At 39.2% G+C, this 19,688-nt stretch overlaps 1 protein-coding gene across 4 annotated transcripts in view; it reads left to right on the top strand.

The window, feature by feature from the left end:
• MRRF (mitochondrial ribosome recycling factor) overlaps positions 1 to 19,688 on the top strand; it is a 55,724-nt gene that overhangs the window by 3,436 nt on the left and 32,600 nt on the right. For 3 of the 4 annotated variants that reach the window (XR_014265387.1, XR_014265388.1, XM_082467893.1), the window contains exons 2-4: positions 1,481 to 1,692; positions 8,237 to 8,392; positions 12,376 to 12,494. Coding sequence is in view for 2 of the 4 variants with exons in the window: in XM_082467893.1 (XP_082324019.1) it covers positions 1,509 to 1,692; positions 8,237 to 8,392; positions 12,376 to 12,494 (459 nt within the window). In the remaining 2 variants the exon portion in view is untranslated. The remainder of the gene's footprint in view (positions 1 to 1,480; positions 1,693 to 8,236; positions 8,393 to 12,375; positions 12,495 to 19,688) is intronic. The other variant, XM_082467894.1, reaches the window with a different exon arrangement.

The following is a 19,688-nucleotide window of genomic DNA, read 5'->3' as shown; positions in this document are numbered from 1 at the left end:
AAGTTATTTGCCTTTGTGCAACTCATTTGCTTTTCTTTAAAAAAATAGTGGTAATGATAGCCAGCTTTTATTAAACAGGTACTATATTCCCGGCACTCTACGAGGTTTTTAATATGCATTCACTATCTCATTTTGCTTTAAGAGCAGGATTATTTTTCTCATTTTGCAAAGGGGGAATGTGATGCCCAGTAAGTGGAATCAATTGCCCAAAGTTGAAATTTATATCTAGATGTGACTGACTCTAGGCTTCCTTGTACTTTAGTAATGACATGTACGATTTCTTTGTTGTGTCTGACCCTGGCATGGAAGTCTTTGAAAGGAAAGGTGACAGCTGTCAATAGGTACCCTTTTGGGGAACTCCTGCTGTCTGCTAGAGACTGTGCCAAGTGTTTTACTTACATTAACCTATTTATTCTTCCCAAACCTAGGAAATAACTATAATTATCTCCATTTTACAGTTGAGGAGATCAAGGTGCGGAGAGGTTCAGGGGCATTTAGTCACCATTTAGTGGTGGAGATGGGATTGGATTCCAAGTCTTCTGACTGCAAAACCCATGCTCTTATTCAGTCTGTTATACTGCATCAAAATTCTAGGATGAGATTTGTTATTTTTTTAATGAGGTTTGGGGCTCTTTTTCAAAGACGGTAGTTTCCAAGTATTTGATGCTAATTGTGCTTAATTTTTAGCTAAGTAATAATGGCCAGATTCCTGGCAGAAGCTATTAATGCTACATTTGCCAGTAAGCTAGAACTGTGTTCTATCCCAGAGGTAGCTGTAGGCTCTAGCATCTTTTCCATGGTCAAAGCCCTCAGAAGTATAATGTGTAACTTGTGTTAACACCAAGGAGGGTGGCATTTCCCAGAGCTTTAGTTCTGTAACATGGAAGACCTCAAACCTCAGCCATGCTTCAGACTCACAGTAAAGTGCATTCTAATTGGTAATCGGTGCATAAGGAACCAAAGAAAATTTTAATTAAATGCTGTTGTGTGAATTTTCCAGTCATTTTATGCCTGTTGAAATGGTTTTATTTAGTTTAAAGTCTTCTTCCAGTGATCTGCCCTTCCTCTTTATAGTATAACTGTATCAAGATTTTGTGCCTTTTCTCCTATAAAGGTTTAATTACCATCATTAAGGATTTAGTCTGCTGCACATTTACTTAACTCTGTTCCCTGTGTGCTAAGGGGCATTTGCTGTAGTGGAAAGAGCATGGCGATTTGGAGTCCTACAGACTGTGAGCAAGTTACTTAAATCTCCATGAGCCTCAGTTCCTTCGTAGTATAAAATAGGGCTAATCATATTAAGTTGTACAGATGTTGGGAGGAGGATTAGGGATAATGTATTTAAGTTACCTAGCACATACTCAAAACTGATTGATAGACTCTGCTGATAGGATTTGCTTGCTAACTGGTACAGATTATTTTCTGAAGTTGTAATAGGGTCTGTTTTACTTTGATCTCCTTTTTGTCTTGTTCTTTTTAGTGGGTGTTCACAAGAATTGTCTTCAGTCATGGCCTTGGGTTTAAGGTGCTTCCGCTTGGTCCACCCTGCCTTTTGCAACTCCCTTGCAGCCTTGACCAGACCTGTTTCAGAAATTACGCTGAAGACAGTGAGTGGAAGACAGAATGACCACGGGCAATACCTGGCCTATCCAGCTGTACCAATCCGTCATTTCGCTACCAAGAAAGCCAAAGGTAGAGGCATGACCTCCTCACCCCTGTCTTATATTTAGCCCTTGAATTATCATAGCTGGAAGGGATCTCAGAGATGTTCTGAATTTCTCCCCATGCCTCATGAGGAAATGGTATCTCAGGTGGTTCAGTTGATTAGCTTAAAAGGTCACAGTGACAGAGATGGTATTAGAACCTGTTTTCTCATTTCCATGCTGCCTCTTTTGTTATTATGGCTCAGAAAATGCCTAATTTCTTTTAGATTTAGAATTAGAGGTATAAGTGCCAAGCAAATCAGAATACTTGTGGCAGGGATCAACATGCCTTCTTATAGGAAGATCTGCTTTGGAAATAATATTAAAAGCAGAAGGTTGTTGGGTGAGGAGATATTAGAGCCGTGGATTTAAATGGATGATCTTAATGGCTTGTGTCATCCAAGAATGAGACCTTGATACAACTCAGGTCTCAGCTTAAATGTCGCTTCCTCAGGGAAGCCTTCCCTGACCTCTTAGGCTGGGTCAGGTCCCTTGTTACGTGCATTTGTGCACACTGTCACTTTACCTTTGATGTACTTAAGCACAACACTCATTAATTAGTTAATTATTGTTTGTTATGTCTTCCATACTGGACCCTGTGAGGTCTATGACTTTCTTGTTTAGCAACTAACAGGGCCTGACACATAGTATGTATCAAAAAATTTTGTTGAAGGAATGAATGAGTGACAGAAAATTGTCAAGCAGACTTGCTATTTGCAGTGGTGGGTCAGGGAGTCCACTCCTAAGGATGGTGCTTGAAATACCCTACTGAATATTTTTCCCACTGCTTTTCTTTTATGGTTTCATGCAGACCTTTTCCTTTTCTGTTAATAGGAAAATTAACAAGTTGCCAAAAGAGCTTTAATGCATAGAAGCCTTATAGTCGGTTAATAACTTTTGATCTATAGGTTGCATTATATTGTTTTAAATTCACATACATTTAATAATTTAGTTTGATCCTTATAATTATCCATTGAAGGAATTGTAATTATCCAGTGAAGAAATTCTTCTAATTACCTAGTGAAGCACAGATCTCACCGTTTTGCAAATGAGGAAACTGAGGTCCGTATGTAAGACATTTGCCCATGGTCATATCAAGTTAGTGGCAGAACTGGAATCCAGGTCTCCTGACGCCCACAGCATTGCAGTCTTCTAGTGCGCTAGACGTTAGCTGCAGCGCGTAAGCAGCATCTTGTCATATTTCATTGGCTCTTCAGTTTTTGTCTTCTTTGATTGCCTCTTAAAAAGTTGGTTGTTTGACGTTTTCCTTTAGATTTATTGGATTCTTTCTATATTAGGAATGCTAATCCTTTGTTGACTGTATATGCTGCAAGTATCTACTTTGCCTTTTTACTTTATGATGTCTTTCATTGAACATAAGTTTCAATGTAGTCATATTTTTCAGTTCTTTTATCATTTTTGCTTTTTCTGTCTTACTTAACAAACCCTCAGCTATCTGAAAGTCATAAAGCTATTCTTCTGTATTTTCTTCTAAATCTTTTAAAGGTTTTTACTTTCCACATTTGGGTTTTTAATCCATATGGAATTTATTTCTGAATATGATGTGAGGTAGGGAATCTAATTTTATTTCTTTTTAAAATGGGTAATAAGTGTGTCAGCCTCACTTATTGAGTGGCCCTTCTTTACTCCCAGATTTGTAATGCTTCCTCTGTCATATGTCAGGTTTCTTTATATGTACGATTTATATCTGAGTTCTTGATGTGTTGAACTACTCATCTCTCCCTGCACTAAATTCCTTAGTGCCTGAATCACAAGTCTTGAATCTAGTGGTACAAATCTTTCCCCTCAGAACATGCTAGCTTTTTCTTTTTCTTCTTCTTGGCCTTTTGCTCTTCTCTATGAAACTTATATTGTCAGGTTTTCTCCATAAAGGTCTTGCACAGTTCTTTAATCAGGTTTATTTCTAGGCTATCATCATTTTTGTCACTTTTGTATATGATGTTTTTTAAAGTAAATTGAGTGATGTACACAGAAAAGTACGTACATAAATTGTAAGTGTATGGCTCAGTGAATTTTCACAAAGTGAACACAACCATGTAACCATCACCCAGATTAAGATATAGAACGTCACTTGTACTCTGGAAGCTTCCCTCATGTCCTTTTCAGTTGTCACCCTTCAAAAGACAGTCCCCTCTCTTGACTTTACCACCACAGATTTGTTTTGCCCTTTTTGAACTCAAGATGTATTCTTTCATGCCTGGCTTCTTTTGATAGCAATCTGCATGTGAGATTTGTCCATGTTGTTGCCTGTAGTAGTTGTTGGTACATTTTTATTTCTTTATAGTACCCCAGTGAATGCGTATACCACGATTTATGTGTGTTTTCTATAGTTGATGGATATTTGAATTGCTTCCAGTTTTGAGCTAAAATAAATAATGCTGCTATGAACATGCATTTTGGTGCCCATATGTATGCCTTTCTGTTGGGTGTATTCCAAGAGGAGGATTGCTGAGCCTTCGGTTATGCATATATTCAGTTTCAGTTCAGTTTCAGAACATACAATTCTCCAAAGTAGTCATGTCAGGTTACACTCCTTCCCAGAGTGTTTTAGCTTTCTATTTGCTAAATACCCACTGTATCCTTGTGAGCACTTGGTATGGTCAGCCTTTTTAATTTTAGCCATCCTGATGGGTGTGCAGTTATATCTCATTATGGTTTTAATTTATATTTCGTTGATGAATAATGATGGTGAGCACCTTTTATTTGTTTATTGGTTATTTGGATATCTTCTTTCCAGTCTTTTGCCCATTTTAAAAAATTGACTTGTAAGAATTTTAATGTATTCTAAAGATAAGACTTCTGCATATATATATGTATTGCTGATAACAATTGCCTTTTCACAGTGTTTTTTTAGTGAACAGAAGTTCTTAATTTTAATGTAGACCAGTTTATCAATCTTTTTCGAGTAGTGCTCTTTTTTTCCTTTTCAAGAAATTTTCCCCTGCCTTAAGGTCATAAATATATTCTGTATTATTTTATAGAAGATTCATTGTTTTAAGTTTATATCTTTTTAAAAATTGTGTGTTCTACTTGGTTGCTGGTGAATAGGAATACTTTTTTTTTTCTTTTTTGGCCACGCCATGCAGCTTTCAGGGTCTCAGTTCCCTGACCAGGGATTGAGCCCAGGCCACGGGAGTGAAAGCCCAGAATCCTAACCACTAGGCCACCAGGGAACTCCCCGATTTTCTTTTTGTTCTTGAGTTAGTTTTAGTAAATTATATGTTTATAGGAAGTTCTTGGCATAAAGTTGTCCATAATAGTCTCTTAAGATTATTAAAATCTCTACTGTTTTGGTGACTGTGTCCCCTTTTTCTTTCTTAGTATTATTTATTTGTGTCTACTTCCCTTTTTTAAAATAATTAATTAATTTATTTATTTTTGGCTGACTTGGGTCTTCATTGCTGCACGCGGGCTTCCTCTAGTTGCATCGAGTGGGGGCTACTCTTACTTGCAGTGCGCGGGCTTCTCATTGCTGTGGCTTCACTTGTTGCGGAGCATGGGCTCTAGGTGCGCGGGCTTCAATAGTTGTGGCCCGTGGGCTCAGTAGTTGTGGCTTGTGGGCCCTAGAGCGCAGGCTCAGTAGTTATGGCGCATGGGCTTAGTTGCTCTGCAGCATGTGGGATCTTCCCAGACCAGGGATCGAACCTGTGTCCCCTGCGTTGGCAGGCAGATTCTTAACCACTGCGCCACCAGGGAATTCCCTACTTCCCTTTTTTAATCAGTTCTTTTTGACAGAAGTTTGTCAATTTTATACACCTTTTTAGTAAAAGAGCTTTTAATTTTTTTGGTCTCTCTTTTTAAAAACTTCATTGACTTCTGTTCTATATTGTTTACTTCCTCCCATGTTCTTGTTCTTTTTATATCCTTTGAGCTGAACAGTTAGTTCATTAATTTTCGACTTTTGTTCTTTTCTTGTAAGCATTTAAGGCTGTAAATTTATAAATACAACTTTAGGTACTTCCTACAAGTTTTTTATGTGTAGTATTTTTATTATTGTCATTTAAAATATTTTAAAATTCCACTGTGCATTTTTCTTCAGTCCATAAGTAGTTTTGAAGCTCAGAATTGTTATATCTTTCTGGTGAATTTTTTCTCTTTTTATGAAGTGCTCCTCATTGTTTCTAATAATGCATTTTGTTGTAAAATCGATTTTGTCTTATATTAATATAACTACACCAGCCTTCTTTTGATTAATATTTGCTAGGGTTATAATTTTCTCATGCCCATACATTAAACTTTCTGTGATCTTATATTTTTGTAAAATCTCTTGTATATATTATATATGACTAGATTAAAAAAAATCTTACTGAGAATCTCTAACTTTTAACTGGTTCTTTGGTCTGAGTACTTGTATTTCTATTATTTTGTACTACCTCTTTATTGAGGTTTTCTTTGTTTCTTCTTTTCTCCTTTCTATTGGATTAATCAAGTTTCTTTATTCTTCTTTTTTCATCTCTGCTGATTTGGAAGGTATACATTCTATTTCTTATTGTTTTGGTGGTTACTTTTAATTTCTTTTTTATGTTTTTATAAAAATAAAGCACCTATGGAAAAGTGCAGCTATCATAAGAAAATAGCTTGATAATTTTCACTTATATAATTTTTACTTATGTAATCAGCACCCAAACCAAAAACAAGAGCATTCCCAGCATGTCAAAAGTGCCCTTTTGCTCCCTTTTAGTAACTTACCACCTTCTACCCTTTGCAGGTAACTATTATTCTAACTACTCATGATATACTGTTTATCTGTTTATCTGTTATACTGTTTAGTAGATGTTATTGTATCTGGATTTTGCACTGTACAGTCTGGATTCTTGTGTCTAGCCTCTTTGCTTAACATTATGTTTGTGAGATTCATTTAAATTCTTCTTTGTAGTTATAGATCTTTTCTTCTTACGGTTGTATAGTATTTCATTCATAAAGAATATTTATCCATTCTAATATTGATGGGCATAACTTAAAATTTTTAACATGCATACCTGGTTTAACACCAAAGTTGATATTATTTCCATTGTTTCTAGCTTCTGTTGTTGCTCTTGGAAATTATTTCTAGCTTCTATAGTCGCTATTATTCTAAATTTTGATCCTTTATGGATAATTTGTCTTTTCTCTGGCTGTTTTCACAATCTCTTTGTCCTTGGTTTTCTGCATTCACAAAATGTAGGTATGAATTTACTTTTATTATCCTGTTTGGAACTTGTGTTTCTAAATCTGAAGATTCACCTCTTTCATCAGTTCTGACAATTCTAAGCCATTAGCCTGTTAACTTAAGACCAGTGAGATTTCAAGCAAGATGGTGATACAAGCAAATAAATGTTCAAAAAAAAAAATCACTCTGCTGCTAACTGGTTGGTTACTTTGGGCAAAACATTTAAATGGCTTGTGCCTCAAATTTCTCATCTGTAAAACGGGGACAATAATAATCTCTGTTCTTCCTACATCAAAGAGAGCTGCTTTGAATATCTAAAAGAAGAATGTACTTGAAATTGCATTGCAAACTGTAATATGGTATACAAATAGCTCAGGATCTAGCTCACTGTAGATGTTCAATAAAATTTGTTGTATACTTAATAAATAAACTAGTATAGGATAATATTATTTAAATATTTTTATTCTTTTTCTCCTTCCCACACCCTCCTTAAAGAAATGCAAGACTATTTGTAATACTCACGGGAGTGATCTATGCATGTACACATTATAGATGCATATGAAAAATCGCTATGATGGTTTAGATATAAATTAGAATTTTATTCAGTTCTCAGTATTGTTGCTTTCTAAAATATAAGCCATTGTCACTACTACCGGCGGTGTTTAATGTTGCTAAACTACTGTTGTTTTTTTTGTCTGTACCAGCCATCAGATACTTTGCATATCCTTGTCTTAGGATTCATTTTTAAATGAATTAATATATTTTATGTATCTCCAATTACATTTTATGAAGACAATTTAATGGAAAGTTCATGGGTTTAAAATTAGGCACATCTGGGCCCAAACCTTGTCTTTACTATTTCATGACCTTGTGACATTAGGCAAAGTCACTCTACCTTTCTCATCTTCTGTTTATTTTTCTGAAAAATAAGGAATTCATTCACTTATGGAGTGTCTGCCATGTGGATAGTGCTCTTTCAGGTATTTGAATTACTTAGTTTGTATCCTTGCAGCAACCTGGCAGTATAGATATTATTCCTGTTTCATAGGAAAGGAACCTGATATCAGAGAAGTAGAGTAACTTGCTCAAGGTCATAAAGGTCGTATGCATTATAGCCCATATTTTCACCAGGATGTCTCATTATAAAACGTGTGCCTTCACTAATATCTGAGAAAGTGCTTTGTGTGATGCTGGGTCCCAGGTTGACAGTAAGTGTAGGCTCTTTTTTAGGGCAGTGACAATGTTCTGTAATTTTCCAGCACTTGGCTTTTTTCCCTGCACATAGTAGGTACTTCTTAACTCATTGTTTATTGTCTCTGTTTATGCTGCTGTTTTTTTAATTCATTGAATGTTGACTTTCTAGCCAAAGGGAAAGGACAGTCCCAAACCAGAATGAATCTTAACACTACCTTGGTTGAGGATATAATCAGCTTGGAAGAGGTGGATGAAGAAATGAAGTCGGTGATAGAAGCGCTCAAGGATAATTTCAATAAGACTGTCAATATAAGGACCTCACCAGGTTAGTGACTGAACCTGTGTTTTGGAGAGGGGTATAGTGGCAAAAACATTGCTTTGGCACAGCTGGATTTTAGTCCTAGCTTTGTCACTTACTAATTGGTGACCATGGGCAGTTACTTTACTTCTCTGGTTTTCAGTTTCCTCGTCTAATTCCTACCTTCTAGCTTTGGGACGGGTAAATAAATGAGGTAACATGTGCAATGGTTCTAGCACAGTGCCCAGCACATATTAACACTACATTTATCCATTTAGCAAATACTTGCCTACTATGAACTAGGCATTGTGCTGGTATACAGTGAACAAAATAGGTATGGTCTTTGCTCTCATGGAATAATACTCTCAAAAAATGGGAATTTTATTATTGCTGTACTCTATACACTTGTAGGTATTTAGTCTCATAGTAACTGACATCTTTGGTCTGATTTTTCCAATTTGTCCTATTTGGCCATTCTTATCGCTTACTGGGAACCAACTGGCTGCAGACCTGCCCACCTGAGGCATTTCTGTACCCCTGAGCTTGACCAGGAAGATTCCGTTTGGGTTAATAACTTCCTGAAAGTGGCTTTCCTAAGTGGGAAATGTCAGAACTGTCTAGGAGAACTGTTTGCAGATGTGATGGAAGAAGTGAGTTGTCAGCTAATGGTGCAGGCAGGCAGGAAAAATCCAATTGCTGTTAAATTGGCCTTTTGGAAATTGTCATCATCCTAGAGTCAAGCCTGGGACCCCCTCGGAAAGTATCTATGGGAGCTTGCACTGCTCCCACTCACATCTTGCTTGGGGTAGTTCACAAGGAAACTAGAAAGTATTTCATGAACTTGTTCTTAAGAAAACCAAGTGAAAAGTATACGGCTTCATTTATAAACACCAGCAGAAACAGAGTTCAGAGACGAGATCCAGTGTGAAACCAGAAGACCATTCCGTCATTTGTCAGCCCTGGACTGGGGCATTTCTGCCTTTGCTGACAGTAGAGCGTGCCATTCAATCTCTCCCAACTGTTTATTTTAAACTTGCTTATTATTTTAGGTATGAAGCTGATAAAGTGCTTTGTCTCCCCTGTGCTTTCTGGCCTGTTAACATTCTGCAGCCGAAACCAGAGAGCAGTTTGAGAGGAGCTCAGGGAGAAATGTGATACTTAAAATTAGCCAGCAAGCTCCACTCTTGTTGAACTTAAAAAGATGATGGGCCTGGAAAGAGGTTGGGAGTGTAATTTGTTAAATGTTAACCTCTGCGAAAATGAGGGGCAGGAATGAGGCTGAGGGAGATTCTCGCTGGGGACAGATTGAGGGAAAAGGATTTGATGCATTATGTCGATACGGATTTAGGGAGTGGGAACCACCACAATTGCGTACTGAAAAGCCCATGTTGGGACTTCTGTGGCAAAGGATCTTTTGGCAAATCAGGAAGGCTGAATTAAGATCCGTTTTCAGAAGGCCTCCCATTGGTATTTCCTCTTTGCTTCTTTCTCTTCAGGGTTATGTCTGTGCAATGTTCTGTGTAGAAATTTGGGCCATGAAGAGACTGGGTGAAACAGGCTAAAGACTTAGCCAGTCTTTTATTTTATTTTATTTTATTTTTTTGCCAGATTCTTTCATACCATCTTTCATTACTATCTGAACCAGCAGGCACTTTTCCTCTTACACGTCCATCTACCAGCAATTTCTGTCTCCAAGATAGTTGATTGCTTTTAATAGTTGTCTAAAATACAGGTTTATTTCTTTGTTCATTCTTGTCCTCTCATTCATTCATCCATCCATCCATACATTGATTTATTCATCAAAGCATTATTGAGCACTTATTCTGTGCTGATTAATAGGTGCTGTAGATACAAAGAGAAAAGACATTGTCCCCACCTTCCAAGAGCCTAGATCCTAATGTGAAGGGATAGACAAGTAAACCAACATGTGTAAAACCATATAGCAAAGCAGAGTGGTGAAGACCATGGCTTTGGAGTTGATCAGACCTGGGTTTGAATTCAGGCTCCATTATTAAGAGCTTTTGTGACCTTGGACAAGTTATACTCTGTGCCTCAGTTTCCACATCTGTAAAATGGTGGAGCTGTCTCATAGGGTTATTGTGATAATGAAAGCAAATAAATTACAGAAAGCATTTAGCACCATGTCTTGCCATGGGAAGTGTTCAGTAAATATTGGTTGCCATTATTGCAGAAGTGTGCATAGGATCCTCAGGAGCTCATAAAGGGTTTGTAATCCAGCCTAGGAGGTCAGACAGGATTTCTGAGATTAGATACAATCATAGCTGAGTGTTAAAGAGTGAGCAGGAGTTATCCGAGCAGAGAAGGGCATCCTCAGTAGAAGGATCCTGAGGCAAGAGAGAACAGGCTGTATTAGAGAAATTGTAAGTAGGTTAGTTTGGTTAAAATACAGGAGAAAGTTGAGAAGTAATAATAATAGCATTTATTGGGCACTTACATATACCAGGACACAATTATAAGTGCTTTCCATAAACTCTTTCATTTAACCCTCATAACAACTCTGTGAGAGAAGTATGATTTTAATGCCCCATTTAGAAATCAGGAAACAGACGCCCAAAAGGTTGAAGGGACCTTCCTAAGGTCACACAGTCAGGAAGTGGCAGGGTTGGTATTTGAACCCAGGTCACTGGTTTTCAGAATCATGGACTTTTCCAGATTGAAGCCAGTGGTGTCAACAGCCTTCTATCTTGTGATGGTGAATTGAGTACTGTGCTTCAAATCAGATCTTTGGGCCATGGTATGGTACTGCATTATTCTAACAACAATTTGCTGGGACAGCTCCCAATTTGTTTAAAAAATTGACCTCCAGCCCCCGACCCTTTACTCTTTGTGTATCAGAATGAGCCATCTGTGAGTGGTTCTTAACGTGAGTGGTAAGGTTTCCTTTTAGTTTTCATTTGCATAGGAAATCAGGGAGTTTGAATAACACCCCTTTTCCATCTGTAACTATATACTTGCCTTCTTGACAAGAAAATTTTGCCCAGGGTTTTCCATAATTCAGATAGAGACAAAGATCAGATCCAGGATAACAGTGAAGTGGTAATAGTTGGTGGGGGTTTTTTTTTGTTTTATGTTTTTTGTTTGTTTTTCTTCCTAAAGGGAATCTAAGTGCCAAAATCAAGGTGATCTCAGGGAACAGTTCCAAACCTGGCTGCATGTCAGAATCATGTGGTGATCTTGAGAAAAACTACAAGCTCCCCCAAAATCACAGGCTCCCAAGCCCCTGCAGAATCAGGCTCTCTGGGGGTGGGGCCCAGGAATCTATGTGAAAAAGCTCCCTGGGGATTCTGATGCACAGCCAAATTTGAATTCCACCGATAAGATAAGGGTAAGAGCCTTGATTAGAATTGGAAGTAAGCACACCTGAGTTGGAGCTTGGCTCTTGCGCTTTTTCCTTTCGTTAGCTCTGTGATTTGGCCCATTTAACCTCCCCAAGTCTCTTTCTCTGGTGTCAAGTGGAGACAGTGATAGTGTTACAGACTAGTTGTGAAAACTAAAAGTCCTAATAAGTGGTAACTATTTTTATGTTTATTTTTTGTGCCTATGGTATACTTGCTTGTTTTTATTTAGTTATATTCCTCACTTTAATCCTGTAAAGTATTTTTTAATTGAGTTGGAAACCGAGGTACCGAGAACATGACTAACTTGCCTGAGGTTTCATGTTAGTAAATGGCAGTGTTGCTGGAGGGGTGACCAGCTCTTTCCAGTCTCAGCTCTCAAAGTCACGTGTCACAGGAAACCGCTCAGGGCCAGGCAGACCAGGACTGTTGGCTACCCTGGTGCTGGTAAGCAGTTGCAACCTAGTTTTGTCAACATTTCAAAGCCCTTTCCATCACATGACACCACTGCTCCTGTGGAAGCCCCTTGAACCATCTTGCCACGTTAGTAAGGGATCCCTAAACATTAGCCGAATCTGAATTGATAGAGACTTAGATGTGGGGCTACCGAAGTCCTTCTGAATTTGAAGACCCTTTATTTCATTTTTCTTTTAGGATCCCTTGATCATATCACTGTGGTAACTGCTGATGGGAAACTTGCTCTAAACCAGATTGGCCAGATCTCCATGAAGTCACCACAGCTGATTTTGGTGAATATGGCCAGCTTCCCAGAGGTAAGGTGGCCTTGCTAAAGGGGTCCCTCTCCATGGTCTCTTTTGGAATGCAGGAGGCTGAGTCGAGTCAGGAGAAAGTGTTCCCTCTAGTTTGGGATGAAACGAGAGAAGGCATAATAATGGGAACTTAAGGATAAGAAAAGCTCTCTTCCTGTTTGTAAATTCCTTTTCTGTTTAACTCAGAACACTATAGAGGCCAAGCAAGTAATTTGAATACTGACACGGGCCCCATCTAAGACAAACAGTAGTGGCAGCGCAGTGATGGGAAGGGCTGGGGTAAACTGTGGCTGCCGTGCCCTGTCTGAAGGGAGCAGCCTTTGCCCACCTCCTGCTGATGCAGAAATGCAGGCCTGGGAATTAGATATTACCAGGTGTTAAGACGTTTGTTTACAGAAGAAGCCAGTGACCCAAATTTTTATGTAAGATCTTTGTTAAATGTTGATAACTAATTCCCTTTTTTGTGTGTTTTGTTTTAAGACTATGACAAAACCTAATGGGCCACGTTTGGTCTGTGGGCCACCAGTCTGTGACTTTTGCATTAGTATTTGGAGCAGACCTTCCAGGAATTCACATTCCTTTCAAACTGGACTGACCATTGCAGAATATTGCACAGAGCACAGTGCTTCCAAGGCTGGAAGGTGGGTTGCATTAGATCATTGCAACCCAGAGGCTATGATTTTAAGTCTGGTTGAGGAAGGTAAACGGGTTTTTCCTTACTGGTCCAGTAAGAATTGACCTGGATCGGGAATCACTGAGGACCTGGAATCTGGTCCCACCTGTCTCGCCAGCTGGCTGTTTGCCCTTGTGTAGGTTGCATCACTCTCTGGGTCTCCATTTCCTCATCTGTTAATATGAGGTAAAGGAATCTGAAGTCTCTCCCTATTCCGATGGTCTGTTTCAGCAGTTCTAGCCCAAAGACAGAGACCAAAGTTGAAACTGCTGGATTTGACAAACTGGGTTAGAGATATGAGTAAGAGAAAGCCCTTGCTGTCAGCAGGCTGTTTCAAATAGGAGGGCTCTTGTAGCTGATGTGCTAGGTACATTTGTGAGGGGTATTACTCACTACTCCACCAATCTATTCTCTATACTGCAGCCTGAGCGAACTTGTAAAGATATCTACTGGATTATGTCATTCCCAGGCACCGAGTTTATCAGTGGCTTCAAGTAATCTTTAAGAGATGACTGTGGCCTAGAAGGCTTTGCATGAAATGGCCCCTGCCTGTCTCTGCAGACTCTCCAGTCTTGTGCCACTGTCACCCTTGCACACGGCTCTAGCCACACTAGCCTTTCAACTCCTTAAACCCTTTGCATCCTCAGGGCCTTTGCGTATGCTCTTTCCTTTGCTCGGAACACTCTTGTCTGGCTAATTGCTACTCATATTTTGGATCAGAGCTTACATATTACTTTCTCAGGGAAGTCTTCCCCAATCTACCCAATCTCAATTATTCCTCCACATTTACCACTTTTATACAGCACAGTTCTTTTTCTTCATTGTACTTGTCATTATCAATAGTTATACAGTTATTTACATCTTAATTTTCCAGCTCACTTTCACTAGATTGTAAGCTTGGAATGTAGGAATCATATCTAACTTGCTCTAACTTACACCTAACACTGTGCCTGACACATGGATGCACTCAGTAAATTTTCCTCAAATGGATGAATACTTGTCTTTAGGTTGATGGAAGGGAGACACTCATTCCTGGTGTTACCGAGGAGCAGAGTAATGGACAAAAAGGGAACTGTCAGCTCTTTCCCTTTCTGGCCCCTCTGAACCACTGAGGCCTCTCTGCCTTGTTCATCTAATCCCACAGGCACTGCGGGCCAATTTAGGGAATAGCCTCCTAATTACACAGTTTGAAGACCTCATCAGGCAGATTGCTTTTCAGAGCCAGCCACTTCTGTTATTAAATAGCAAATGGCATTCACAGAAGAAGCACCTGATTGGCCACCAGAGCATCTTATGAGGCAGGAGGAGGTATTAACAGCTTAATTTTTTCTTAGGAAGTTGGAGTATATCTTCATTTTTCAAGCAAAGCATCTTTGCCATTTCTCCAAGTTGAAATTCTGTGGGTTTTGAAAAAAAAACATTTACAGTCATCTCACTAGAGAGGTTCTTTACAAGGACAGAGTGAGGAAGTGTGAGTTACATTGTCTTTTGAATTCCTTTATCTCATCTGGTGTATATATTAAACAAATAGCTCTAACTAAACATTTCCTTCCTCCAGTTTAGAAGCTGTCCATGCAGTACCCAGGTTTATAGCTTCAAAATGCTGAGCTAATCCTCACTGTGTTTATATAATTCCTTTCTGTTTCATATGCGGTTGGCTTTCTTTTCAAACCTGAGCATTTCTGTGTCATGCCGTAGAGACATGATGCAGATTTACATGCAGAATCTTTTCAGATGCATCAAGGACAGAAAACTGCGTTGCATTTGTTAAGCATGTGTCCTGCTTGATAAATGATGCAGTTGCTGCCTTCCATAAACTTGCCTGCAGCTAGAGTTAATGATTGGAAAAAAAGAAGGCAGTAAAAAAACCACAGCATGATTTGAACAAGGCAAATGAAAAAAAATTCTGCAGGCTCCATTATTGCTCTTGTGGCAGTAAGAAAGCAAATGTGCGCTGAGCGTCTACGGTGTGACCAGGCACTGCTTTCTCATGTTTTGCTTCATGTGATCAACACGGATACTCTTTATTTTTTTATTATTATTATTATCTTTATCATTAAAAAGTGTTTTTATTTATTTATTTTTTAACATCTTTACTGGAGTATAATTGCTTTACAATGGTGTGTTAGTTTCTGCTTTATAACAAAGTGAATCAGCTATACATATACATTTTTTTTTATTATTATTATCTTTATCATTAAAAAGTGTTTCTATTTATTTTTTAACATCTTTACTGGAGTATAATTGCTTTACAGTGGTGTGTTAGTTTCTGCTGTATAACAAAGTGAATCAGTTATACATATACATATATTCCCATATCTCTTCCCTCTTGTGTCTCCCTCCCTCCCATCCTCCCTATCCCACCCCTCTAGGTGGTCACCAAGCACCGAGCTGATCTCCCTGTGCTATGCAGCTGCTTCCCACTAGCTATCTATTCTACATTTGGTAGTGTATATATGTCCATGCCACTCTCTCACTTTGTCCCAGCTTACCCTTCCCCTTCCCCGTGTCCTCAGGTCCATTCTCTAGTAGGTCTGCGTCTTTATTCCTGTCCTGCCCCTAGGTTCTTCATGACCATTTTTTTTTTTTTAGATTCCATATATATGTGTTAGCATACGGTATTTGTTTTTCTCTTTCTGACTTACTTCACTCTGTATGACAGACTCTAGGTCCATCCACCTCACTACAAATAACTCAATTTTGTTTCCTTTTATGGCTGAGTAATATTCCATTGTACATATGTGCCACATCTTCTTTATCCATTCATCTGTCGATGGACACTTAGGTTGCTTCCATGTCCTGGCTGTTGTAAATAGAGCTGCAATGAACATTGTGGTACATGACTCTTTTTGAATTATGGTTTTCTCAGGGTATATGCCCAGTAGTGGGATTGCTGGGTTGTATGGTAGTTCTATTTTTAGTTTTTTAAGGAACCTGCTTACTGTTTTCCATAGCGGCTGTATCAATTTACATTCTCACCAACAGTGCAAGAGGGTTCCCTTTTCTCCACACCCTCTCCAGCATTTATTGTTTGTAGATTTTTTGAGGATGGCCATTCTGACTGGTGTGAGGTGATATCTCACTGTAGTTTTGATTTGCATTTCTCTAATGATTAATGATGTTGAGCATTCTTTCATGTGTTTGTTGGCAATCTGTATATGTTCTTTGGAGAAATGTCTATTTAGGTCTTCGGCCTGTTTTTGGATTGGGTTGTTTGGTTTTTTGATATTGAGCTGCTTGTAAATTTTGGAGATTAATCCTTTGTCAGTTGCTTCATTTGCAAATATTTTCTCCCATTCTGAGGGTTGTCTTTCCATCTTGTTTATGGTTTCCTTTGCTGTACAAAAGCTTTTACAGATGCTCTTTAAAATTAAAGTTTATTCCATTTTATAGATGAGGAAACTGAGGCTCAGAGAAGTAGAATCTCTTCTGCAGGTTCACGCTGTTGTGTTAGAGCCAAGATTTGAGCATGGGTCTATTGGACTCTAAAGGCTGTGCTCCTTTCACCATCCATTCGTTAATTCCACAAATATTTTTTGAGTCCCTGCAAGTCGGCTGTTGACTGGAACCTGGATTGTCAAGAATTTGTTCACCTGTCTACAAAAGTTTCATCGTCTTTTGTCCTGTAGCGTAGACATGCACATAGACGCAAATGAGTTAGATTTATTAGTTTAAGAACAGTAATAGCAGACATTGCTAATTGATCGCAGCACGCTTGCCTGCCTGAGCCCAGGTAGGGTTTGTGATCTTTCTCGACCCAGTACTCCAAGCAGCTGCAACCAGTGAGTCAGTGTTATCACTGGAGAGCAGCCTCCTGGTGGGCAGCCCTTCAGCGAGGGGGTAAAAGCTAGGAGAGGGAAATGTGATAGAAGTATATGCCTTTTTGTCTGAACCACGAGCAGTTCAGAAGTCACTTTGGGAAAATGACTATAATTCCCTGAGTTTCTGTATCCTTCCATATCAAACTAAAATGTACATGTTTAGAGTATTTTAGAACTACCTCTTTTAGTAGATTTCTTTGCAAATGAAACCTCTCTTGGTTCATCTTTTTTCTGCATGTGAAAGGACACAGAACATGTATAAAATAGTATAAAATAAGGGTTTTTTGTGTGTGGGGGGGTTATAAACATGAAGTAAAAGTAAGTAGATGAGTTTTTCTAGCAGGTCTGAGTCAGTGCATTAATATACTCACTCAACCAGCTTTTACTGAGCACTTACCACACACTAGGCCCTGAGCCTGGGACTGGGAATACGTAAATACTGAGACATAGTTGCTGCCCAGCTTGGAAGCAGCAGTGGGTACTCCCTTGCTTGCCTGGGAAGGCTGTGTGGCAACACTTGGGTCAGAATGTGAAAGGAGGGTGGTGGTGGTGGGATGGTCCAGCTGAGTTATCAGTCAGTCAGTGAGAAGCTTCAGAAAAGGAAGGTTAGGAGACTTGAAATCAGGCCGCTCCTTCAAAGTGGTCATTCTCCTTTTATTGTTAACTTTAGAAATCTGTGTTTCATTTTATTATGGAAGATGGCAGTTTTCTTGCAGAGGAAAATTTCATTTCTTCATCCAGCTCTTTTATTTACCTTGGCCATACCCTTTATACACCAGACCTAGTTCCAAATTCTTTTTGGCTATTAGAAAAAAATCAAATTCCCTGTGCCACAGTTACTGAATACATTGAGCTAGGGGATCTGGAAGGTAACAGAGACAAAGTAACGTCACTGGATGGAGAGTTGAGGAGCGAAGTCTCCTCTTAACTCTGCCGGTAACCGGAAGCATGACGGACGAGGTCTTCACTCCCTTGCTCATGGCTTTCAGGGACTGTATCTCTGTATGAGGGATGTGACCTTTACCAGCAGGTCCCTGCATTCGTAAGGAAGGGACTGTACCTTGTTATGTCCCAGGTCCCTTCCGGCTCCAGTAGTCTATGGTCAGAGGTACATTTTAAGAATTTGCAGTTTTAAGCAGTGGACACACTGTTAAATCCTGTAGCCCGAGGGGATGGTTCGTCTGCATGTGGAATGCCGGTTTGTCTTTTTGACGTTATGATAATATGTCATGTCCCTGTAGAATTCAGGTCATTTAAAAATGAAATGGATGAGTTTTCTAGGCACTCCCTTAAAAAACAAAACAAAACCTGGAAAAGTAAAATAGGTGTGCAGCAAACCCCATTTATTTAAACCAGAAAGTCTAGGGAGGAGCTCAAGGCTGGGAATTGGCTCTGTGAATCCAAGCAATGTGGATTGGCTCTGGTCAAACCTAAAATTCTTTTGAAAATGTCAGAGGCCTTGTTTTCATGAATTCCACATTGTCATGCCAGTGAAATTATCTTTCTTCCACACTGCTTTCTTTTATGCTTTAGGATTGCAAGCCAGGTGTGGTTATAATGTTGCTTGAGGTGAGATGAGGCACTTGGGGAAATCAGTGTACCAGTGTGCCACCTGGCACGTTAGAGAGCAAGGCTGTGTCAGAAGAGACCCTGGAGGATGTCAGGACAGCAATGCATCAGGGAATAATATTCAGTATTCTGAAATAAGCCATAATGGAAAAGAATATGAAAAGGAATATGTATAACTGAATCACTTTGCTGTACAGCAGAAATTAACACAACATTGTAAAACAACTATACTTCAATAAAATAAATTTAAAAAAAAAAGAGGGACTGCCCTGGCGGTGCAGTGGTTAAGACTCTGTGCTTCCACTGCAGGGGGCATGGGTTCGATCCCTGTTCGGAGAACTGAGATCCTGCCTCCCGCATGCCTCGTGGTGCGGTCACAAAAAAAAAAAAAAAAAAAAAAAAGACAGCAGTGCATCAGCTAAGTGATGATATCAGCTCGTCGTTATTTGGGGGTTTTGTGCGTTCTTCATTTGTTGAATACGTTTATATAATAGCGCCCCTTGCCTGGGTGTTACAGGCACAAGAGGCATGGCTCATGTTGCCTCATTTAATCCTCTTTGAGGTACAGTACCGCAGGGTCTCAGATTACAGCATGGAGGCTCAGAGAAGTCAAGCTTGTTGCCCAGGGTCACATGGTTAGTAGAGCCGGGATTTGAGCTGAGATCTTTCACGCTACCTTTCTTGGTGCACACACCAGCAGAGATTCATTGCTCATGCCAAAACATGAGTGAGGTGGGTGTGAGCATAGATGCGAATGAGTTAAATTTATTTACTCATTTCAAATCGGCACTGGTATATTTTGAGTGTAAAATGTCAACTGGAATTTTTAATGTATAAAATCTTTCAGCTGTCTTTACACCAGTCTTTGCACAGATCAGCCCTCCTCCCTTGAGGATTTATTGTGGTTTTGATCTGTGTTGCCTCAAACCATTGAAATCTTTTCAAAGAAGCAGAGCTGTTTTCTTTTTCTTTTTTCTTTCTCTTTGCTTTTTCCCTCCCGCAGTACACTAGTACCAGGAGTGGACATAGTTTGCTATTCAGCTTGATCAAAGCACTCTACACCAATGTAACTTCCTGATCTTACTGGTAACAGAACTAAATGTTTCCATGTTCTGCCAAGATGGGTTGCCAGTT

Source organism: Balaenoptera physalus (genome assembly GCF_965194825.1).
Source record: "Balaenoptera physalus genome assembly, chromosome: 7".
Classification (NCBI taxonomy): Eukaryota; Metazoa; Chordata; class Mammalia; order Artiodactyla; family Balaenopteridae; genus Balaenoptera; species Balaenoptera physalus.
The sequence above is the reverse complement of the archived record's forward strand: the minus strand, read 5'-3'. Positions and strand labels throughout refer to the sequence as shown.